Consider the following 25,822-nt stretch of genomic DNA (forward strand, 5'->3'; position numbering starts at 1 on the left):
TCCCCATACTGTATTTGCTCACCATAATGGTGTCTTAGTGTTCCTACCAGCCATATGGCATGGCTTGGATCCATTGTTGCTGTGTCCAAGCCCGTAGCTAGAGTCCAGGTGGCTCCTAGTTGAGTCCTGCACCACCAGCCAGCGGGATGGCATGGCGAAGAGCTGGTGCTGTGCTGCAGGCAGGGGCTAGGGCGCAGGGCCCTCGGGCAGTGCTTGATGGAGACCTACCAACCAAGCATGGCGCAGAGCTGTTGCTTTTGCAGCCAAGGGCTAGAGTCCCCAGGCGGCTCCTGGTTGAGCAGAGCTGTTGTGTCAGAGGCCTGGGGCTGCGAGTGAACTGGGAATAAACAGCACATGGCTTTGAAACCTCAGGAGTATGACACACTTCTTCCAACCAGGCCACACCCCCTAAATCTCTCCCAAACGGTGACACTAACTGGTGACAAAACATCCAAACACCCAAAACTTTGGGACATTCTCATTCAAACCACCACAGTAGATAATCTGGTACCTGACGATGTGAGAAGCCAGGACCAGCAACAGAGTTGCACCAATAAAAATGCAAGGAAGCTTGAGTAAGTTATCTCTAACTTCTGTTTTAACACAGCTCAACAAACTGACTGGAGAGTTGATGGGGATTCCCCTCTGTATGTTGTGAATATGCTTTATTACCATTGGTTAAGAAAGAAGCTGCTTTAGGCCTATGGCAAGGCAGAATAGAGCAAGGCAGGAATTCCAAGCAGAGAAAGAGAAGCAAAGAAGGTGGAGTCAGAGAGACACCAGGTAGCTGCTGAAGGAGAAAGGTCAACCGCTAGCCAGAACCTTACTGGTAAGCCACAGCCTTGTAGTAATACACAGATTAACAGAAATGGATTAATTCAAATAAGAGTTAGCTAGAAATATGCCTAAGCTATTGGCCAAGCAGTATTGTAATTAATATAGTTTCTATGTGATTATTTTGGGTCTGGGCAGCCGGGAAATGAATGAGCAGAGTCTTACTGTATGGTTCCACATTACACTTGGGTTAAAACTTAGGAGAAAGGTCAACCAAAGGCTTCCAGTATGTAGAGGAACCCCCAGCTTTCTGACCCTACCTGCACCCCACTATCCTAAACACAAGATGTGGCAAGTCTTTAAAGTCAAATCGTCCTGAACCAGTTATTTTTACCACGTAAGGGGAAGTGCTGTATCTTAGTGCATTTCATAGACTAGGAAACTTCTACAACTGCATAAAGACACACCATGGGACAACCCAAGTGGAAGGCACGTTTTCCTCAGCTCTTTTATTCTTTATTGAGTTAACAATAGAAGATTCTCCAAAGCTTTTTTTTAAAAAAAAAGACTCCAAAAAATATAAAGTTTTATATTATTTACATGACATGTGAGTACAGGTTACAATATCATACAAACATCACATCTGAAGTAGTGGGGAGGCATGATGTAATTCTCTGCCTTTTAGACGCAAAGCCTATTACATGTTCTCCTTTCTGACTCCTGTGTTACCTGGTATCCTAATACATAAACTATTTGGTACCTGAGAGGCTGGAAGACTACTGACGAACTCCAATACCATCTATTTTATTTGATCTTTTTTATTTTCAAAACTCTGTACATTTTAAGTCTCTGTACACCTTTACCCTACCCACAGCTAAGTTTATTCTCATCTTTTCAAACAGTCAAGAATTAACCACATAAACTGTTAATGTGTCTATAGACTTAAAATTCAAACATAAAAATGTGTAGCCACGTTGTGTAGGGTATATACCTAATCTCAGGAAATCCCTCCTGCTTTTCTGTTTCAATGCTATCAACAATGTTTTTGAAAAACATTTTTAAAAAAACAGTAACTAGAATAATTCATCTCACAAATTAATCAAAAACTTAAGATTAAAAATTCTACATTATAGTTTTATTTGTATTTAAAAATACACTGGAAATTCTGCATAGGCCCATGATAGAGCTTATTTTCAACGTACATTACTTCGGTTTGAAGACATGGTTTGTCTGACAAGTCCTTTCTCAAGCTGAACACCAAGATGGGGAAAGTCCTGTAGCTTTCGCTGGCGCTGCTATCGATGATGCAAGTTGCTTCCTTGCTGCTGGAGCTGGGTGTCTCTCATTTGCCCTTTATCACCTGAACAGTTTTCCGACCATAGTGATAATAACTGTATGCTGACGCAGCTGTAGTGAAGGCTGTACAACACCTTGGGAGGGGAGAAATGGGACTCAGCTGTCAAACCTAAAAACACTAACAGCAAAAATCATAAAGTACACATGTAAAAGATGGACTAAGAAAATAGAACTGTGTGACAGAATTGTCTAGCTACAAAATCTATATTCATGACTTCCTTTAAGACATCTGAATTGGTGATGCCAAATAAAAGTCATCTAATCATCAAGGCCTACAGACTAGCAGTCCTAGCAACTCTCCTTTCTGACTACAACCGTAGGTGCTCTATGTTCTCTTTCTCTCCCACAAAAACATGCTCATACAGACAGAATGGAGACAACTGTAAAAAGACTGGAGAAATATGGCACAAATCTACACAGCTCCTACTGAGACGGCTTGGCACATAACTAAATTACCTTGCATTACCTTGAAGCAAAAACAGGAGAACCAAGTTATACATGGATGTAGTTTGAGAGAGAGAAAACCTCCATTAATAAAAACACAAAGGAAAAAAAAACCTTTCATTTTATGTAAGAAAATAAAATTCAGATTGTATCATTTTTAAAATGATAATTTACTTTGGTTAACCAACCACCTTTGTTTCAGACTGCTAAAGCATGTTTTAATTATAATTAAAAGCTTAGGGAGGCAGAGGCAGGCCGATCTCTGTGAGTTCGAGACCAGCCTGGTCTACAAGAGCTAGTTCCAGGACAGGCTGCAAAACCACAGAGAAACCCTGTCTCGAAAAACCAAAAAAAAAAAAAAAAAAAAAAAAAACTTACCAAAATATAGTTCAAAATCAATAATGATAGTCTATATGGAATACTTAAAGTTTAAGTTGACACATTTCAAGACATTTACAAATAATCACAAATAAGCTTTCTTGTCAAACTTTCTTTAGACCACCCAGCCCTAAATGACACGGTGACTTATTAATTATGAAAGCTTGATCTTAGCTTAGTCTTGTTCCTACCTAGTTCTTACAACTTAAAATTAACCCGTTTCTGTTAATCTACGCTCCGCCACATGGCTCTTTACCTTTCCTCTATCCTGTATGTCCGACTGTGTGTCTGGCTGGTGAATCCCACTCTCCCCCTCTTCCAAGAGTTCCTCTCTCTCCTCAGAAGTCCCACTTATCCTTTCCTACCTATTGGCCATTCCGTTCCTTACTAAAACAATCACAATGACACATCTTCATAATGCACAAAAAGATCACCCCACAAGAGTAATTAGCACACTCAAATAAGATTCAAAGGGCTTCCACTGGGTGTCCTCCCACCACACCCTCTACTAAGATGGATCCTCAGCACCACTGTCCAAAATGTCTGCAGAGGATCCAGCTCACCTGAAGTTATGGCTCAAAAGCCACTTCCTTCCTGTAGTTATCCCTATTATTACTTTTTCTTCCTCTAAAATTCTTAACACACTGGCAATACTCCTCATTCCTCCAAGTTTGACTGCTAACTTCTATGCTCCATGCCTGAGAGTAAGGTTAAGAATGATAGCGCATGGCCAGGTGGTGGTGGCGCACGCCTGTAATCCTCGCACTCAGGCCGAAGCAGGCGGATCTCTGTGAGTTTGAGGCCAGCTGGTCTACAAAGAGAGTTCCTGGACAGACAGAGCTGTTATACAGAGAAGCCCTATCTTGAAAAAACAAACAAACAAAAAGAATGACAGGGCACACCGGCTAGTTGTATTAGTCACCATCTACTGTAAGAAGAAGCTTCTCTGTAGGGTTGGGAGATGCACTAACACATGGGTATAAAGACAGGAACTTAGGGACAACTAATCACTATGTCCATTTAGCAGAATGATAGTACCAAGTTCTCTCCTTGAGTCTATGACTTAGCCAGGCAATGGTTTGGGGGTCCTGCTAACAGAACCGGGCTTTAGTGCCATCATGTGGAGAAGGTTTTAAATCCAATCAGAAAGTAGTTGGTTATTCCCATAATATTTGTGCCACTACTGCAAACATTTGCTATTATAGATTTCAGGGTTCAAAGCTGGGCAAACTGTTGGTTATGAGAGTCTGTTTAGTACCCAGCTGCAAACAGAAGAGCTATGTCACATTCCCTATCCCAAAAGCTTAGGGATCATAATGCAAGAAGTAGGGAAAAATTTTAAGAGACAGAAGTGTAGGCATTTGCAACAAAAATAGTACTTACTGAACATGATGGTGACACTATACACATAAACGGATAGTGGCTATGACTGTAGGCATGCATTAAGAACAGCACAAGCCAGCCAAAATTTCTGCATGAAGAAAAGTTGGGACTCATGAAATTCTACCCCTTTCTGAGATGCTACTGGCAACTGATGGCTGCTGGGGGGGAAGGAAAATTGGTTTCCTTCAGGTATATGGTTCATTAGAGGTTACCATGTTCTAGTAGAGGGTACTATATACCTGTGCACACACAAGTAGCATTAAGTGGACTCACTGAGCATTTAGAAAGAAAAAAAGACAGCAAAGAAAACCAGGAAAAGTAGTAGAGGAAAAGAATTGGAAGGAAGAGAAGGGGGTGGCCAGAGTTTTATCATCTAACACATCTAGGATTGTCACAATAAGCCATTGTACTGATATTCTCAGAGTAATTCTAAATGTAGCTTACCACAGTATCTGAAGATAAATGCTGTCAGCATAATTGAAAACCGGAGCTGCCAAAGAAGCTGCCACCAAAATTAATTGGACTGCTGTATTTACCTTAAAAAATAAAGGCATTATAAATGAACAGTGCCAAATGGGTCGTGTTTTAAGCTTTCAGGGCAAAAGTATACTCATCATCACACACTCTAAGCATTCTGGATTGAACAGTGTTACCCATGCCAAAGTTGGCATTCCCAGGTGAGAATACCTAACAGGTCAGAGTCAACAGCTAACCTATCTGCCGACATAGCGTTATTCACAACGAGGGTGACAACTATCAGAAGGTACATCCCGACTCCCGCAGCAAAGCAAGGGTGCTAGAAAACTTTTTGCCTTTTGTCCTTGTTACCCATTAAAACAGCCCTGTAAATATGAAATAATGAAGTGGCTTCTCCCTGGGTGAAAGAATCACAGCAAGCAACAGAGCCAAACCCAGAACCCAGACTTCCTTGCTTTCCTTGCTGCCTGCCACACCCTGTGAGGTCAGAAACTGAAATGCATTCATTGCCATGAAATCCTCTGGGGAAATAAGCACTGCCTATCCTCAACAGCACAAAATAGAGCCAAAAATAGTCTGAAGACGACATTCTGTGAAGCAATCAGAGCATGATGCAGCTAAGGAAGGTGCACAGAGACACATCTTAGTCCTATTTTTATCCTGCAGTCAAAGGACAGTGATCTGGGTTGTTTTTTTATAAAATAAATAATAAATTCTGTCTGAGAAACCTTCTATAAGAACAGTGTTTATTCTTTATCCAAACTAACCAAAAGGCAGAGAGAGACTATGCAAATTAACAAAATCAGAAACAAAAAGGGGGACCTAACAACAGACATGGAGAAAACCCAGAAAATCATTAGGTCATATTTCGAAAACCTGTACTCCACAAATTGAAAAACTTAAAGGAAATGGACAATTTTCTGGATAAATATCACTTACCAAAATTAAATCAAGACCAGATAAGCAAATTAAATAGACCTCTAACTGCTAAAGAAATAGAAACAGTCATCAAAAGTCTCCCAACCAAAAAAAGCCCAGGACCAGATGGTTTCAGCGCAGAATTCTACAAGATTTTCAAAGAACTAATATCAACAGAAACAGAAGGAACATTGCCAAACTCTTTTTATGAGGCTGCAATTACCCTGATACCCAAACCACACAAAGAAAGGGAATTATAGACCAATAGCACTCATGGACATTGATACAAAACTGATCAATACAATACTGGCAAAATGAATCCAAAAATACATCAGAAAACTCATCCACCGTGATCAAGTTGGCTTCATCCCAGAGATTTAGGGATGGTTCTACAAATGAAAATCAATGTAATCAATCATATAAACAAACTGGGGAAAAAAAAATGATCATCTTATTAGATGCTGAAAAAGCCATCGATAAAATACAATATCCCTTCATAATAAAGGTCTTAGAGAGAGCAGGAATATAAGGAACATACCTAAACATAATGAAGGCAATATACAGCAAGCCAACAACCAACAAACTAAATGGAGAGAAACTCTAAGCAATTCCACTAAAAGCAGGAATAAGACAAGGTTGTCCACTCTCTCAATACATATTCAATATAATACTTGAGGTTCTAGCTAGAGCAATAAGACAACAAAGTAAGAACAAGGGAACACAAATCAGAAAAAAAGTCAACTCTCACTATTATTTGATGATATAATAGTTACATATGTGACCCCAAAAATTCTATCAAGGAACTTCTACAACTCATAAACACCTTCAGTAATGTAGCAGGATACAAGATTAACTCAAAAAAAAAAATAATAATCAGTAGCCTTCCTTTACACAGATGATAAATGGGCTGAGAAGAAAATCAGGAATGGGAGGAGGGGAAGGAATGGGAACTTGGATTGGTATGTATAATGAAAAATGAGTTTGTTCTCTTTTAAAACAAAACAACAACAACAAAAAGAAATCAGAGAAACATCACCCTTCACAATAGCCACAAATAGCATAAAATATCTCAGAGTAACTTTAACCAAACAAGTGGAAGACCTGTATGACAAGAACTTTAAATCTTTGAAGAAAGAAATTGAAGAAGACACCAGAAAATGGAAAGATCTCCCATGTTCTTGGGTAGATAGAATTAACATAGTAAAAATGGTAATCTTACCAAAAGCAATCTACAGATTCAACGCAATGCCCATCAAAATCCCAGCAAAATTCTTTACAGACCTCAAAAGAATAGTCACTGCATATGGAAAAGCAAAAAACCCAGGATAGCCAAAACAATCCTGTACAATAAAAAAACTTCTGGAGAAATCACAATCCCTGACTTCAAACTCTACTACAGAGCTAGAATACTGAAAACAGCCTCATATTGGCATAAAAACAGACAGGAGGACAATGGAACCGAATTGAAGACCTGGATATCAATCCACACACCTACGAACACCTGATTTTCGACAAAAAAGCAAAAACATAAAACGGAAAAAAGAAAGCATATTCAGCAAATGATGTTGGCATAACTGGATATCAACATATAGAAGAATGAAAATAGATCCATATCTATCACCATGCACAAAACTCAAGTACAAATGGATCAAAGACCTCAACATAAAGTCAGCCACATTGAACCTTACTTATAGAAGAGAAAGTGGAAAGTACACTTGAACGCATTGGCACAGGAGATGACTTCCTAAATATAACCCCAGCAGCACAGACACTGAGAGAAACAATAAATGGGACCTCCACAAGGACATACATGTGCTCAACTATGTTCATAGTAGCATTGTTTGTCATAGCCAGAACCTAGAAGCAACCTAAATGCCCCCCACTGAAGAATGGGTAAGAAAAAAAAATGGGTAAAAAAAATGTGGTACATTTACACAATGGAGTACGACACAGCAGAAAAAATAATGGCATCTTGAAATTTGCGGGCAAATGGATGAATCTAGAAAACATCATATTGAGTGAGGTAACCCAGACCCAGAAAGACAAGTATCATATGTACTCACTCATAGCTGGCTTTTAGACATAAAGCAAAGAAAGACCAGCCTACAATTCACAATCCCAGAGAACCTAGACAACAATGAGGACCCTAAGAAAGACATACATGGATCTAATCTACAGGGGAAGTAGAAAAAGACAAGATCTCCTGAGTAAATTGGGAGCATGGAGACCAAGGGAGAGGGTAAAAGGGGAGGGGAGTGGAAGGGAAAGGAGTCAAGAAAAATATATAGCTCAATAAAAATCAATAAAAAAAAAAGAACAGGGTTTATTGGTGGATTTGTCCCAGCACTTCAAGTGATTTTCTATGGAGTGCTACATTCAAATTGTTGCATTTGACACAAATAAGAGTCACATGAAGCTACAAGCTCTCTCTAGCTAGTAATACTCTGTACCTGTACAAGGACAACGGTCCTCTACAAACACAATGGTCCCTCTGTCCCAAGGATATCTAATCTATTATATCTATCACAAGAAACAGAAAGATGACATCTTTTTTCTATGCAAAAGTTGATGTACATTTATGATCCGGAAAAAACTTAACAAAACATATAGGTAACTAAAGAGTAATGTTTACTAGTGAGTAAAACTGTCTATTCCCTTCTCATCTAACACTTAAAAGGATTGGGTCTAGAGAAATAGCTCAGCAGGGTAAAGAGACAGGAGAGCCCTAGAGCTAAGGCAAGCTGCAGGTTTAGCTGAGACTTTGCCTCAATCAATAATTGTGTAAAGTGAGAGGAAGACTACCAACAGCCCCCACACACACACACATACACACACACACACACACACACACACACACACTATACACAGGCATCTGCAATTAAAATGAATGAATGAAAGGGTCTCAGATATGGTGTTCTGATCATATGGAGCCAGGAAAAGCACAAAAGACTCTAATCCTGCATCTCAAGAAGCACTTAAATATCACCTTTTATCTGCCCTATGATCTCATTCAAGATATATTTCTTATCCCATCAACAAAGACAAACTGCATACACCAAAGATATAAAAAAAATTAGAAGACAGAAGAATTAACTTCAGACTGTCTGCCTGACCCCTCTTCTAGCCCCTCTAATCAATGCATTTAAATGTCTCATTCTCAAATTGATTAAGATGGGCTAGTCCTGTAGCCAAGACTGACAATCTGAGTTCAATTCCCAAGACCCACAGACAAAAACAGAAAACTGACCTATAGTGACATTTTATTGTATTTTAATAAATAAAGCTTGCCTGAAGATCAGAGAGTAAAACAACCATCCTGGTCAGTCTTACCAGGCAGTGGTGACACACACCTTTAATCCCAGCAGCCACACTAGTTTGCCACAGAAACCAGGCAGTAGTGGTATACACCTTTAATCCCAGCCCTAAAGAATATAGAATGGGAGGAGACAGTTCTCAAACACAGTCCCATTCTGAGATTCCTGGAGGCAGGATCATCATTTTGGACTGAGGTAGAGTTAAGAGCAAGTGGCTGGCTGCTTTGCTTTTCTGACCTTCAGGTTGAACCCCAATATCTGTCTCTGGGTTTTTACTAATCGTGTTACACTGACCCCCACAAGATGCCTCTGCCCTCTGGACATGAGCATGCACACACTTACACACAAATGTTTAAGAATGCTTTCGTTCTAAGCTGCTCCTGACTGAGACTTACATGCATTTTATAAAAGTTCATAAAGGATAGAGTTCTTTACAAGGCTGCTGTGAGTCTCTTACCTTGCTGATGAATGTGGGCTTCAACCTAGCAGTAGCATAGCAGGGATTGAAATACTTAGCTAGTGTTCGCTGCCAAAAGAAAAAAAAAGTTTCAATTTACTGTTCAGGTTTCAAACAAAAGTTATCAGTGCTTACCCTATGCCTAGCCCCAACGTACTGCACTATTTACATACCTTCCTAATCATTCTAGGCTACTGAAAATAAGATTCTTCAAACTGTAGATTTGTCAAGTCCTACAAAATTATATACAATTGTTCTCACAAAGTTTGCTTCATCACATATGTTCCCCCCAAAAAACCTTATGTTATTCTCTTTTACAGGTTAAAAAACAAAATAAACTATAGCTCTATCTTTCCTGAGAACCAAAGAAGATAATGCTATACTTATGCACTCAAATATTTATAGAACTAATAAACTACGATGTAAGCAAACCATTCCATTCTTCTATGACATATTAAAAGTAATGTCTGGACCATTCGTGGTGAGGCTAAATGAAACAATATACAGCTTGGAGCTATGAAACACCTCTAAGAATGAGCTGTTTGGTGCCTGGCAAGCTGCCCTGGGTTTCATATATACCATCAACTAAAATTAGTTTTTGTTCTCTTTGAGATTAGGATCTCACTGTAGCTCCGTAAACCTCAGACTAGTCTCAATCTCATAAAGATTCACCTACTTCTGCCTCTGGAATGCTGAGATAAAAGCATGTGTCATCACGCCCAGAAAGAAATCCATCTTTCAAAACAGACTATGAGAGTGTTCAAATTGCAGGGTAATTTTTTTCAAATTCCCATTAAAAAATAATTACTATAAATTATTCTCATAAAGCGAAATTACATTCAATAGAGTGAATATTTATAAATAATGCTAAAGGAGTATTTTGTGAAACTTACCGGTGTTGGCAGAGTTCGGTATCTGACATAAAACACTGCAGCGATCAACATTACATCTCTTGAAATTATCATGTAAGTGAGTGGGACTGAAAATCAAATATAAAAACCAGAAATGAGGAGTCTGAAAATTACAAATAGATACTTTGACTGCAGAAAAGCCTCAATCAGCCTCATACTACTTGATGTTTTCCGTAAGTAAAATCTTTGTAATAAGTACTTATTAATGATTCAGGCCCCTACAGTGAAGCTCTGCTCTTTTTATTCCTTCTTGTGATCAGAATGAACTGCAGACTCTGGCTCTGTGACTTCTCTGCTCCAGAATTCCAACCCGCTCACCACTTCCGTTCTCTCCTGTGTCTGTCTATAAACTGCAAGCCTGAGGATAGGCGAGCCACACTCAGCCTCCCCGTCCCCACTCTCCTCAGCTTTGTGATTCGGGGGAAAAAGATGTCCTGGTCACTGGAAATGAATGTAAAGTAATGATAGGGAGGTGAATGGGGACGTAAGGGAAGTTAAAATATCCTGAGGTCCTTGTGTCTGAATTGTAGTCTACTCTCTAAAGAGCGTTTACATACAGTTTACAGAAATACCTCTTGTTGAGCTAGTTCCTACCCACACAACATTTTTCTTCTCCCTACCTCGCCTGTCAATCAATTCTTATCACAGCCTGAGTCTCCCTTATCCAATGTACTTGGACAAGAGATGTTTCAGATTTCAGTTTCTTGGATTTTGGAATATTTGCACATTGCCAGCTGAACATCACTAACCCCCAAATAATCCAAAACCCCAAGCTGCTTGCCACTGGGGATATTCAACTCATATTCCTCAGATTTTCCAGCATGGTCCCAGGGCCATAGTCAACAGGAGGATGTGTTAGATGGGAAGACAGAGAACTTACTTCACTTTAGAGTCTTCTGTACCATACAAAGTTTAACACACAATCCTATATCTTTCACAAGATAAATTTGATGGGAAAAATCCTGAATTCAAATCATAGTTTACCGATATCCTTCCTGTGGTACTTTCAAACAGCTCAGAGGTAATCTGAAGCAGTGTTTAGGGCCCTCTCCAGTCCTGACTACTACTGACTCTGCACCTGCAATTGCAGAGCAAACTGGACTTGCCTTGTCTCACCCTCCACGACAGTGCTGTTTCAAAGAGAAAATGTGTCTAGCAGAGCATGTGACTCTAGTAGCCAGGCTACAATGAACCATGTGGACCATGATTTCTAGATGCACTTCCTTAATCATTAAGCAAGCATTTCTACAGTAAGCATTAGCAGATAAATTAAACAATAACCATAGTCTAAAAGCAGCAAACCTCTGCAAGTCAAACCATTAGCTGTGAGGAATCTGCCAGGATGGAGGTCTAGGGAATGCAGACGTGGGCAGTGTACTCTTGGAGTCAATAGGGCACGGGACCTGGCAGTGTCTCTGCAGTCACTTTACTACCTGCAACCATCTGGTGGGCCACTTCCAAATAAAATACTCTATTTGCCATAAATATACAATTCCAACTTATGTGCTTTTAATATTCATAATTTTAAAAAGAAGTAACAAAGCAAAATTAGAATTGCAGGGGGTGGAAGGGAGATGAGTAAAACAAGACACAAAGAAAAAAACTTTAACATCATCTCTCACTAACTTTCAAGCAAACCAAAAAGGGGGGAGGGAACAAGGAGTCAAGATGTGAAAGATTTCAACAAGACTGAAAATCACACTTACTGAGCTTATACAGAGAACATCACAGCACAGTACTACAGAGTATCTATCCATTCACTGAAGCACACATTTGTAAAGTCTGTCTGTATACAAGCTGCGAGACTAAAGCCATGGAGCATAGTCTCTGATCATGCAGTTAAGCTTGAAATCATTAAAAAGACACCTACAACATCTATACAAATTGACAACTAAAAAATATGTTATTTTATTTGTATCAGGGATTGAACATAGGGCCTTATGTATATTAGGGAAATGTTCTGACCCTGAGCCACACTCACCCTAAAAAATAATTATTAGCCAGACAGACAAAAGATGAGGAAAATATTCTGTATTGGACAATGACATAAAACGCACACAATGCAGTGAAATGGTACACAAGCAGAAAATGCAGCCTCAGGGAAATGTGCTCATCGATAGACTGTGCTGTCAATACCACAGCCACAAGCTCACTAAAATAGGAAGGTGCAGGAAATGGAGATAAACACTTGATTTGGATGTTTTATACTTTAATTTGGTAATTTCTTATTGAGTATATGCTAGAATCACTTCTGGACTCCACCTAAAGACTTCTTTAGTGTGTGAGCATGTGGGCGGGGTACACGTGTGCTGGCACAGGGGTCAGAAGTGACTTTCACAATCAGTTCTCTCTCTTCTATGTGGGTCCAGAAGATCAAGCAGATCCTCAGGTTTGGAGGCACCTTACTAGCTCATCAATGGCCCAGAAGAATGTCATTAATCCAGTGCATTAAATAAAATGCCTCATCAAAATTTTAATCGATTTCTTATTTTTTAATATAGTTATTAAAAATGTTTCTTTATATGTAGTGTCTTTTTTATTTCTACTAAAAGAACTGATATACAAAAAAAGGATCAAGGAAAACCAAGATAAGGAGAAAGACAGAAGGGGAGGAGAGCAATATTTAATAACGTAAATAATCTGAGTCTTTGCAAAGCCTTATTTGGTTCATTAGGACTCACAGGACTGACAAGCTAATTAGTGATAGAACTAATCAAGAGAAAAGCAAAGGGAGTAAGACTCAAGATAAAAATGCGGACATTGTTATATACCATAAATCTTAAGGTACCAACAAAGAGTGCTAAAATAATAATTTCTTAATATAAAAAAAATGGGTAAGTTTTCAGGGAAAAAAAATCACCCCTTGCAAAGGTACAAAGGATGAATTATTAAACTGAATTACCCTGGAACAATTAAACAATTTTAAAAATTAATCACCTTTCAAAATTCTTCTCAATGGTTTCAATAAATTCTATCAAACATTCAAGATGGAAAACTATAATGTCACATAACTACTACTCAAGAACTTAAGAAAAAAAATCACTAACCTGTTTGATAAGTAAAACACTGGCATTAAAAACAGGGACCAACAACAAATGCTGAGGAGACTGTGGGGAAGAGGAGCCTTGTTCACTGATGATGAGAATGCAGTTATTAGAGGGAGCTGTATGGAGCTCCCTCAAGATACAGAACAGAGCCACCATATAACCCAGCTATGCCACTCAAGTACACAGCAGAAGGACTCCGAGAACTGCATGTTTATTGCTGCACTATTCAAAAAGGTCATGAAACTCAAACAGCTTAGATGCTCATAAATGATTGGATGAACAAAAATTTTACACCATTAAAAGAAAAAGGAAGTCATGACGTTTACCGCAAATAGGCTGGAAATCATTATTGGGCTCTGTAAGTCAGACTCAAAATCACATTTTCTCTCATGTAGAACTTAAATTTAAAATTTTACATGTATAAATGTATACATGTGTGTGTGCGTGTATGTGCATATTTACACTTTTGTAGGTCATAAAGCCATAAAGGGGATCCTTGAAAGAACAAGATCTGCAAGGTGGTTGCAGAGCAGGTAATCATCATGTGTAACAGGAAGCAGAAGGGATCTACTGGAGAATGAAAAGGGTCCACTGGAGACAAAGGGGAATGACTGGGAATAATGTGTAACGACACCTATTGACGAAGATGCCATGATGAAACCCATTACTTTATAACTTAAAAAGCTAATTTAAAAAACCAACAAAGACTTTTCAAGAAACAAATTCCAGGCTACAGCTTGGGAATTTAGATCAGTGGTAGAACAATGCCTAGCAAGTAAAACATAGGGACAAAAATCATAAAGAATGCCTCCCACAAGAAAGTATGCCAGGCTAATCTCATAATCTGAATGCAAAATCTTCAACAAAATATGATCAAACCAAATCCAACAATATCTCCATGTATCATGGCCAAGCTTGATTTTCACCAGGACTACAGGTTGTTTTAACACTATAAAAACAGTACTACAACTCACCTCAATAGCAGCTTAAAGGGAAAACATGCTAGACCATAAAATGCCAAGAAGGAGTTCTCAGTGTTCTGACATGACATGGAACACTTGGAAGAAATTTCCAAGAAAAACTACTACATAATTTGCAAAGAGGATCTATGAATCCCTAGAGGAATCACCCCACAAAATGGTTGTAAAAGCTGCGTCTGAGCTAAGGCAGGCTTGTTCCCACTCAGCATGAGACACACAGTGAGGAAATGAGAGATAAAACAGTCACAACCACAGACAGTGCATACCGGGCCTGGAGACAAGCCAGCAGACTAACAGCGTCAGAGGGAGTAAGCCTTACTAGACACAGGCTAACATAGGAAAAGACCTGACTGCTGTCACATCAGTAACAATGATCATCACACAACAATGCTTAAATGATTCCAATGGCAAGAACATTACAAACTATCAGATACCTGAGAATAAATCTGTCAAAAGATATCTATAAATTCCGTGTAACCAAATCAATCAAATCAAACAGATTTTTATTTTCCCTTTGGAAAAAAGCTGATTCTAAGATCAGACACACTGGAAACAGCTAAGAATATCTAATAACTAATAATGTTCGTTATTAATAATTAATGTTATTAGTTATAACTGATGTGTCTTGAGCATTAAAAATCTGCATCACACTGGACGAGCATCACTACACATGTCTACCAGATACCAACAATGGACACTCAAGGACCCTACGTAGAGACCAGAATGAGGCATCACTACACTTCACCTATCAAATGCCAACAATGGACACTAACGGACAATACAATAAAACACCACTACACTTCTTTTACCAGACACAAACAATGAACCAGCTTCCGTTCTCAAACCTCACTTCTAACTCTTGGGGGGATGAGGAAGAAAACCTGCTTGACAAATACAGCCAAAGCACAAAATGAAGAACCATAGAGGCATGACAACACATAAAGCAAGAGACCATAAAGATTCACAATATTCAGACAATGCATTATGTATGTATATAATTTGAAATGAATAATAATGAATAATGTTGGGGTTGGAGAGATGGCTCAGTGGTTAAGAGCACTGGCTGTTCTTCCAGAGGTCCTGAGTTCATTCCCAGCAACCACATGGCAGCTCACAACCATCTGTAATGAGATCTTGATGCCCTCTTCTGCCATGCAAGCACACATGGAAATCGAACAATCATATGAATAAATAAATAAATCTTTTTTTAAAAAATAAGGCAAAAATTACAGATATCTTTAGAGTATCAGAGTTCCCATTATGAATAAACTGTACTTAATAAAGATAACCCTGGGGGCTGGAGAGATAGCTCAGCAGTTAAGAGCACCAGCTGCTCTTCTAGGAGACCTGAGTTAGATTCCAGGACCCACATGGTAGCTATCTTCAGTCCCAGTGGATATGATACCCTCTTCCGCCTTCCATGGGCACAGACATACATGGAGGCAAAATACATACACACACAAACACACACACACTATATATATACATACTTATGTATATATATATATATACACACACTATATATATATATAATTTTAATAAAAATTAAAAAAACAAATCAGCGACTTATGAGGATTTTAAGTTATTTCCAAATATCTGTGTGCTAGAAACACATAAAGTATCACCAAAAAATTCCGAAGTATTATGAATCAGCACTGTGGACTATTATCTCAATTAATTTTAAATAAAGTTATAAAAAAAACCTGTTTCTTCTAGTGTAACAAGAATACAATTCTACAATAAACAGTGTGGCAAGCAAAACAGCTTAAATTGAGGAAACAGTTTAAAGCTGAAAACATTTTTGAAGAAAAACTATTTCTCAAGAGAAGGCCTAAGCTCACTACCATTGTTCTTCCCTGTTATTTAAAGTACACACAAGTGTTCTTACCTGGAATAAGATCTGCATAGGTCAAGCTAACATATAAGATGCTGATAAGAACTTTATCAGCAAGTGGATCAAGAGCACTTCCCAAAGCTGATTTTTGATTGGCCCAGTTTCGAGCAATAAATCCATCCAACTGAAAATAGAAGTGTTTTTTAAATAAACATCATCATAGGAACATAGTAGGTAATTTGTAGCTTAAGAGATACCAGAGACAACTATGCTTTCAGAAAACGCCAGCAAAATCTCGTTTCTTATCCCCATTCTTAGTCTTTTAGCTTTTAAAACAGCAATTATCTAAACAAATTTCACATTTATAGTAATGTTTTTTCTTCTCCAAGGGGTCCTACTGACTTCTTACTAATTCTACAACATGCCCACGTGAAATGAGCGCAAACATAGATGCAGAGATAAAACCCACACAACTCGGAAAGCGTGGCCGACAGAGCTAGGACTAAGAGCCTACTGTTTTGAGCCAAAATGGCTGCTGTTGCCTGTAAGAACTACTTTTAAACTGTGAGACACTCAGCTTTCACATCTCTGTTTTCCTGTATTGGCTGACTCTTGTGGGTCCTGTTTTAAAACTTACGTATATGTGTGACTGTAAGCTGTGTGTGTGTACATGTGTGTTCACAGAGGCCAGAGGAAACTGTTAAATCTTCCAGAACTGAGCAACTGGGAGCTGTCTGTGTGGGTACCGAGATTCAAACTCGGGACCTTTGGAAGAGCAGGAAGCACTCTACAGTTGAGCCATCTCTCTGTCTCTTATCTTATAAATACAATATTAAAATGTATTTCATTAGAGAGCTGGGGTGTATTTCAGTGAGCGCTTGCCTAGCTTCTATGAGGCCCTGGGTTGATGACCTGTTTGTTTCTCTCTCTCTGTCTCTGTCTCTCTCTCTCTCTCTCTCTCTCTCTCTCTCTCACACACACACAAAGAAATAAATGTGCCACACACATACATATATTGTTTAGTACCACTATTAATTCAATAACTTAATATTCTATGAAAGAAAACTGTAATCCTCTGTACCTACTAGTTAAAATGCTAATACTTAAATTATAGGGTTTCACTATGTAGCCCTGGCTGCCCTGGAACTCAGAGGTCTGCCTGCTTCTGCCTCCTGAATGCTGGAATTAAAGAAATACATCACCACACCTAGCAAATTACTTCTTTTATTACTTATTTTGATTAGAAACAATATTTTAACCTAGATCACACTAGGTTGCCAAGCTTTCTTTTACCATAAAAACTGAATCTCTAGCCTAATTCGAGAGGGGCCAGACTTGGTCATGAGGGCCAAAAAAAGGATCAAAACCAGGTGCTGCCTAGTCACATGACACAAGGCAGATTTGTCTGTCTTGTTTATCCTAAGCTCCAATGTATAGTACTCGTTTTATTTAACTTTATACTTCAACAAATGTTTGAAATCTATTCTTATTTCTAAGAAAACAATATAAAACTAACTTATGTAAAAGAAAGCATGTATTGCCAAATATTTCAATAAGTTAAGGAGAAAGTCCCAGGAGTGGTTAAGTTATTGGTTTAGGCCTGAGGATGCGGCTCAGGGCACAGCTCTCACCTGACACACAGAAGGCCAGATGATCCCTAGCACAACAAAACAAAACCCACCAGCACCCACACAGACACAACCGCAGAACAGACTGCTGCAAGTCCTGCTCTGCACTCCCTTCTTGCATGACCTTGAACAAGGCCTCTGACTTGGCTTTTCTTTCCGCTTCAAACAGGTAACACCCACCTATCTCAAAGCCTTGGCTGCCTTCAGCACATGATTAATACTCGTTCAGTCTCTTAGCAAGTCCTCAAAAGAGCAGTTACTAACTACTCCAATCACTATTAGAATAATCAGCTTTCTTCTTCTTCCCTGCCCTTTCCCTTCCCTTACCCTGTAATATTCATTCACTCATTCACAGGCAGATTCTCTTGTTCTGCAGCCTGGAGCCTACTATTTAGACCTGGCTGATCCAGAACTTGCAGTCATCAGCCTGCCTTTGGTGCTGCCATTTTAAGTGGACTGGAGGTAAGGTTGATTAACAAACTGTCAGTAATGGGGAATTAAGGCCTTGAAGACCCAACTTTTGGTACAGTTTCTGTTCTTCACTTCCCGCTTTTTGGCATTACTCCCATCTGCACTATTGCTCTAACTCACATCACTCCTGTACAAACAAGCATACTGCTCACTGTACTTCATTCCTCCTACAACACCAGCACCATGCACGTCAGGCCAGCATGCAAGTGGTTAAACAGTGCTCCAAAAAATACATAAGTGGGTTGACTGATCTCACAAATTCATGACCATAGCCTTCTGTGTGCACTCAACGCCTAGCTGTTATCTACTAACAGTATTATATTATGCTTTTATCCCGACCTACTTCATGCCTATTAAACACTCTCATTCTAGCCCACGGCCATGTCTCTACTTTCCTAGAAGAAAACAGTAAAAAGACAACCAGCAGTATCCCTGCATGGCACCTAATACACAGCCAGCTGCACTCATCTTCTGTCTTTCCTAATGGAATGCCATTCCTCATTTTATTACTCAGCTATTCCAAAATCTTCCTCAGCACACCCGTCTTTAAAACAACCTTCCTTTGGCCCTCCTTCCCTATTCCCCTACAAAACAAAACTTCCCTAAAAGCAGAGCCAGCCACCACCATCCCTCATTTGCTTACCAACTTGGGCCAATCATCCTCACACCTCTAGAAAGTTCTCATGCAGATGACCAATGTGCTCTGCATTTTCAGATCATGTGACCTCACACTAGCAGCACTTTTGTGGCTTACTCTCTGGGACATTCTGGCACTGTCTCATCTTCCTTTCTCACCATCCCTAATGTCCCTGCCGGGCTTGTGTTCCTGTACTTATGGCCCACTTCTCCCTCTCACTGACTAATAATACCACACTTAGATATTTCCTCTGATCAGGCAGCTCCCAATCTGCCATCTTCTGGTCTACACAACCACATTCAACTTAAAGCAATAGCTATCAGAAGCTTGGTGGTTTCCCCTAAACCCTGTCCTATCTCAAGGGTTCCCCATCACCCAGTGTTACCACCAAGAACCTGATTTTGAAGATGGGTGTGGGTGGAATGCCTTGGTGATCCTGTTTTATTTCCAGTGAATCTGCCCAGTATATCAACATATCAATACTTTATTCAGAACACTATCCAAGCCCATCCACTTCTAACTCCAAACTCCAACTCAGTCTAAGCTACTTCCTCACCAGTTCTTTGGCTCCCAACTCTTGCTGGCCAAGAGCCTACTTCCCACACAATCAGATCCTGCCATTCCTCTGCTTAAAACCAGCAGGTGCGGAGGCATCCAAATCTCCATGGGAAAGTGCACAATATGGTACCAGTTAATTCTGGTTTCCATACACATCACATCATGCCATGCTTGTTAATGGGGTGCCTCTCTCATTCAATAAGGCCATTTCATGTGGCAGCTGAACCCCTACCCCACAAAGCCCTCACAAATTAACAATATAAAAGGTAAATTTAATATCTGGGGAAAAAAACCAACTTTACTATATAAAATATTTTATTATCAGTCTAATGTTCTAGGACAGATTTTCAGACCACACCAACAATGAGTGGAGAGAGCTTCAGGAGAGGGACAAACAGGCCCAAGGAAGGAGGAGAAATGATGAGAATGCGAACAGATGCTGACGAAGGAGAAGGCAAGGCTCGTGTGAAAGGCTGTACCTGCTGCATATTCAGAAACACTAAGACAATGCAAATGCTCACGTCTGTCCATCTTCTTCAAAGCCTTCCGATAACTTCATTCATTACTAACACTACTGTTACTAGGTGTCTCTATGAACCACAGACAGAAAAGCAAACTTTTTTTTTTATTTTACTTTTTGGTCTTTTGTGACAGAGTTTCTCTGTAGCTTTGGAGCCTGTCCTGGAACTCATTCTGTTCCAGGCTGGTCTCAAACTCAGAGATCTGCCTGTCTCTGCCTCCTAAGTGTTATGATAAAAGGCATGCGCCACCACCGCCCAGAACAAACATTTTTAAACTTCCATACCACCTTTACTTTTGGGAAATCAGTTTTCTACTCTCATTAAATAAATGTTGAACAAAACTGTCCAAAAACAAATAGGTTTGAAAACATAATTTATCTCCTATCCAGGTGCAAACAGATCTCCCAGATTTCCTGTCTGAGAAAATATTGGTTCTATCTCCACATGCTCACACTGTCCTGACATCAAGTTTTTCCTCTATCCTGCACTTCTCTCAACTGTGTTTGTGGACATAAAATTTTGTAAGCCATTTCAAACCCTCTGTAAAAAGGTAGGTAATAAATACAGTCATCTACGATGGCAGTGCTGGTCAGCAAAAGCAACAGAGCCTTCTATCATGGCATTGTATTCCCAATTCTAATCTGATATCACACTCCCCAAACCGACAGTGATACCAAAGAACGCCTCTCCTTGTCCATGTGCTGAGGAAGTAGGAAAAAGGATGCCCAATTCCCATCTCGAACCAAGGCCTTCACTGCACGGCAGCCGTAGGTGTGTTGACGAAGGACAGTTCCAAGCAGAGCACGACCGCACCAGCTCCCAGGCCTCATCCTCCTCCACTTTCCCTGCAGATCGGACCACTTCCTTCACAGCAGACACAGAGTGCCAGAACTTCTCTTTGTTCTACCGCTACAGTAAGTACTTGGATCTTGAACATTTCTACATGTGTGTTTTTTTTAAAGAAGCTAAAAACCAAGGGTAGAGATATCTTCTCCTACAGCTCTCCACGACCTTTACACTTATATATCTCTTAGATCTTTATCATCTTTTCTAGATCCTCTAGATCTCAGAAAAGCAGTTCCACATGGATGCTGAAGTCCTTACACAAAGTGCTAGATCACATTCATGCTGAGGTTGTCCATCCAGTACTCCAGGGGAATTATGGATAGTATGGGATTTGGAAGGAAGCAAAAAGCAAACATATTCATAACTTACCAAATCCGTTAGCCCAGCTACAGCAAAAACACCTAGTGCAATATTAAAATCTTCTTCAAGAATGAGATAGCCCAACACTGGGGCCAAGCCGATTCTCGTCATTGACAACATATTTGGGATTGTCCATGGATTTTCATACTGAAAGACAAAGACAGCACAGTTTTTATAAAATACAAATTCATACTTTAAAACACATGGAAATGAGCTGGGCGGTGGTGGCAGATGCCTTTAATGCCAACACTCTGGAGGCAGAGGCAAGCGGATCTCTGTGAGTTAGAGACGAGCCTGGTCTACGAGAGCTAGCTCCAAGACAGGTTCCAAAGCTACAGAAAAACCCTGTCTCAAAAAAACCAAAACCAAAAGCCCACGGAAATGGAGAGTTCTGTAAATCTCTCCATTTCTAAAGTGGCCATGGAGATGCTGAGACACTTTCTCCTCCCTTAAATAAAAACTGAGGGCGTTCCCAGCTCCCACTTGGAGTTGTGACTTCTTGAAAGTTCATTTGGAGCCAAGCTGTAGAAACTGGCACTGACAGAAGGGCCCCTTGGCAGCTGCCTTGAAGAACAGCCCTCCTGTGCCAAACAGGAGGTTCACGAGAGCACTGCAACTTTACAACTCCAGCCCAGCAGAGCTGCCCTGCCCTGCACCACATGGGACAGAGACAGCAAGAAAATGTCTGTCCCTGGAGCCTGAAAGCTGATTCGCCTGCTGGACTTTGTCTTCAAAGAACCATTCTAACATCTTTTTAAATCAATAAATTAGTAACCAATTTACCTGAACCTTAACCTTCTTAGAGAAAAAAGGGGGGGCCAGGCTGGTGAGCTCAGCAGGTGTAGGTACCTGCTGCCAACTCTGACAACCTGAGTTCTCAGGACACACAACAGAAAGAGAGCAGACACACCAGGAAAATTGTCCTCATCTTTGCATGTGTTCATAGCAAGTATGTGTGCACACACCAAAAGGGAAAAGTGTCAATGTTCATTTCTCAAGGTATCTTAAAATCTCATGAGCCACCTACCTCCTAAGAAAAGGCATTTATTTTACAGAAAGAATCCAACAGAACGCATCCTGGTATAGAGGGATACTGGGGCAGCTGTTGGAATCTGACGACAAATACTGTCACTGAAAACGATAGAACTTCAGGGCTGGAGAGATGGTCAGAGGTTAAGAGCACTGACTGCTCTTCCAGAGGACCTATATTCAATTCCCAGCACCCACATGACAGCTCACAACTGTCTCTAACTGCCAGATCTGACACCCTCACACCCTCATTCGTGCAAGTAAAATATCAATGCAAATGAAATAAAAGTAAATTTAAAAAAAGAGAAAATTGTAGAACTTCAAATCCTACTACACCAAATCACAAGCAATACAGCCCTCTACTCTGGAATGTTCTATTCAAAGTCAGATCACGTTATAAAGTTGTATGAAAACATGCTCATTTACACCCAGGTTCAAAATATTAGAACATTCCTGAAACTTAGAAAAAGTGTCAGGCTGGTGAGACGGATCAGGGTCGCTGTCTTGACCTTTGTATGGGTAAGAAGGACAAGCCTGCAGTCAAACACTGACCCAATATCACAGCAACTCACAAAGGCTGGGAAGAGGGGAAGATGGCCCGTGGTGGAGAGGATGTGATACAAAGCAAAAGCCAGGAATGAAGAGCTCCAACGTTAATCTGACGTGCCCACGGGGCAAGACCAAGTCAGAGCTGCCGCCATACCGGGCCAGGGAAGGGGCTCGAGCCCTACAAGAAACGCTCACCAAGAGCTAGTTATTACATACATCTGTACAGGTCAACACTGGGAAAGCTTAATCTCAGATTACCCAACCAGATAACCTGCGGCATACTCGGCCAACTGTGCTGGGTAGGGCTTCAGCCAGGTTGAGGCCGCTTCAAGGCATCCAGCGTTCAAGCTCCGAAGGGCTTTAAAGCTATTCCTCAAGTAGAGCCCCCTGCCGGGGTGTGGCCACCTCAGCCCATGCTGTGTAACTGATGAAGGCGGAGCAGGACGGGGGCCTCTGAAGACCTAACAATTGAAGATGTAATAATTGCACGAGCTTTGCTAACATGACAACAAAAGGTGTCCCACACTCGTGCTCTGGGGTCTCCTGCCTGGGACGTGATGTTAGCAGGTAACGTGGACAAATACCTCCTTTTGTCACCGCAAGAACAGACTTAAGTTATAAAACAAAGTTGAAGGATCTTTTCATTACAACCCACGCTAAGTAATTATCCTCCGTGTTACTGTATATGATGACCAAAAGGCCAAAGGTTGATGAACCAAACCTGCACAAGCGAACAGATGGGCCGTTCTTAGACGCTTCCGAATTTACCCTATACACTCAAGATTCGCTTCAAAAAGTTAAAAATAGATTTTTAACTAGACGAGCGAGAGCTATATTTTACCAATGCAACGTGCAGGCACACCTCCCAGCAACGGGTGTAGACAGACGGCGATTAAAGTGGGTTCTAATTTGGCCAGAGACCGTACCCGACTGCCCCCCCCCCGAAGCTCACGGCGACCGAACGCGCCGCCTGCCCGTAACTTCCCAGAACACCGAGTGTCGCGACAGAGCGCCGAGCCCGTCACCTGCTCGGCCGACTCTCGTACGTACCGGGCTGGCGGCGCTCGCCGGGCCCCAAGGGGCGCCCGGGGCCTGAGCGGTGGCGCCTCCTCCGGCCGCGGGCCCCGGGGTCGCCGCCTTCCCAGCGCCGGAGCAGTGGTTCCGCGGGCCGGCGCCGGGCAGTCTTAAGGCGAAGGCGGCCGGAGGCAGACGCCAGCGCTCGGCCAGGCAGCCCAGGCAGCAGGCCGCGGGCGGCAGCAGGGCCCTGCGGGAGCCGCCCCTGCCGAGCCGCGCCCCCGGCGGCCGAACGGCCACGCGAAGGGGCCCCCACGCGCCGCGCGCCACGCGCCAAGCAAGCATGACCTTGCGGCCGCCGTGCAATCCAAGTCGAGAACTCAGCAGTCCCAGGCGCCGGCCGCCTGCTTCTCCGCGGGAACCCGGCAATGTCCAAGCCACAAGGATGTCTCCATACTAATTTCCACACTCCAGCACGACCCGCTTATTACAGGTGGCCAGGAACCGTCAAGGAAGGCCGCTTTCACGACACTTTCACGACACCCAGCAGCTCGGCTCCCCAGCGCCCCCGGGCGGCAGCGGCAAGCATGTGCAGCTAAGGTCGGCGGGCTCGTGCGCCGGTGCAGCTCATTCGCCTTCGGGCTAAGAAGAATGACAGGCAGGGAAGACCAGGAGCAAGTGCCACGTGGCCATGGGAAGCCAGTCATCTCAGGCCTCGCCCGAAAGCCTCTGGTGCCAAGTGGCCCGCTGGTGTGCATGGTACTCTATGACTACCGGAGGAGTTTTAAAATATTTGTGTTGGATTAAAAGTATTGCCGGGCGGTGGTGGCGCACGCCTTTAATCCCAGCACTTGGGAGGCAGAGGCAGGCGGATCTCTGTGAGTTCGAGACCAGCCTGGTCTACAAGAGCTAGTTCCAGGACAGGCTCCAAAACCACAGAGAAACCCTGTCTCGAAAAAGAAAAAAAAAAAAAAAAGTATTAAAGTATACCCTGTTTTTGGAGCACTAAATAACATTATGAATAGGTCCAAAGAATCAATGAAAAATGTCAATCACAGCAATCACTATTTACTTGGAAAAAGTGTCTAATGTATAAACTATTGTGTATTTAACCCTATTAACAACTCTAACATAAATATTCTTATTTCCTTTACTTTTATAGGTATGGAAATAGGTGTATAAAAGAAACTTGCTTATTCTTCTTTTATAAAGTATTTTTAAGTTTTTTATTTTATGTGCATTGGTGTTTTGCCTGCATGTATGTCTGCATGAAGGTGTCAGGTCCCCTGGAACTGGAGTTACAGAAAGCTGTGTGGGTGCTGGAAATCGTACCTGGGTCCTTTGGAAGAGCAGTCAGTGCTATTAACCACTGAGCCATCTCTCTAGCCCCAAAAGTTTATTCTTACAAAATCCAAAATAGGACGGTGATGACACATGCCTTTAATCACAGCACTCAGAAGGCAGAGACAAGCAAATCTCTGAGTTCAAGATCTCTACAAGAGCTAGTTCCAGGACAGGCCCCCAAAGCTACAGAGACACCCTGTCTCAGAGAGGGAGGGAGAGAGAGAGAGAGAGAGAGAGAGAGAGAGAGAGAGAGAGAGAGAGAGAGAGAGAGTTCTAACAATGAACTTGTTGTTACAAGTTACACCTTACTGGTACACTGGCTTCCTAACCTTACAAACATATTTCTACCTTTTGTTTCAGTGTTGGACTTGAACCCAGGGCCTCCCAGGCAAGGGCAGTACCAGTGGAAGGGCACCGAATTCCTGTCAAATGGCAATCAACGGTTTTGCAGTCTTCCCACTATCCTCCTTCAGTCCAGTCTGAAAGCTTACAATCATCTTAAGGTTGTTCTTAAAGCTTGAATTAAATTTGACGATTATAGATTTAAGGAGCATTTTATCAAGATCATTTTTAACTTTGTTTTGTTTTTGGA

The 25,822-nt window shown here is 41.2% G+C and overlaps 1 protein-coding gene across 4 annotated transcripts; it reads right to left on the reverse strand.

Moving 5' to 3' along the window:
* Positions 1-1,257: 1,257 nt before the first annotated feature.
* Positions 1,258-24,410, reverse strand: Crls1 (cardiolipin synthase 1). Of its 4 annotated transcripts, none has more exons than XM_057781707.1 (7): positions 23,923-24,408; positions 21,304-21,441; positions 16,328-16,457; positions 10,395-10,480; positions 9,502-9,570; positions 4,780-4,871; positions 1,258-2,204 (listed from the first exon to the last, which is right to left on the reverse strand). In XM_057781707.1, the coding sequence occupies exons 1-7, from the start codon at positions 24,229-24,231 to the stop codon at positions 2,117-2,119; spliced, it is 912 nt and encodes a 303-aa protein (XP_057637690.1). In that variant the 5' UTR covers positions 24,232-24,408; the 3' UTR covers positions 1,258-2,116. The 4 variants fall into 4 exon arrangements, with proteins under 4 accessions (XP_057637690.1, XP_057637692.1, XP_057637693.1 ...); XM_057781709.1 differs by having other exon boundaries at positions 24,235-24,407; XM_057781710.1 differs by lacking the exon at positions 23,923-24,408 and adding an exon at positions 23,155-23,173.
* Positions 24,411-25,822: the final 1,412 nt, after the last annotated feature.

Source organism: Chionomys nivalis, chromosome 9, assembly GCF_950005125.1.
Source record: "Chionomys nivalis chromosome 9, mChiNiv1.1, whole genome shotgun sequence".
NCBI lineage: Eukaryota > Metazoa > Chordata > Mammalia > Rodentia > Cricetidae > Chionomys > Chionomys nivalis.

Coding starts and splice junctions, on each gene's coding strand:
- Crls1 (XM_057781707.1), bottom strand. CDS start 24,231: ATGCTTGCTTGGCGCGTGGCGCGCGGCGCGTGGGGGCCCCTTCGCGTG. Junction 21,442..23,922: donor CGGCGAGCGCCGCCAGCCCG/GTACGTACGAGA, acceptor TTTGTCTTTCAG/TATGAAAATCCATGGACAAT. Junction 2,205..4,779: donor ATTTATCTTCAGATACTGTG/GTAAGCTACATT, acceptor TCCCCTCCCAAG/GTGTTGTACAGCCTTCACTA.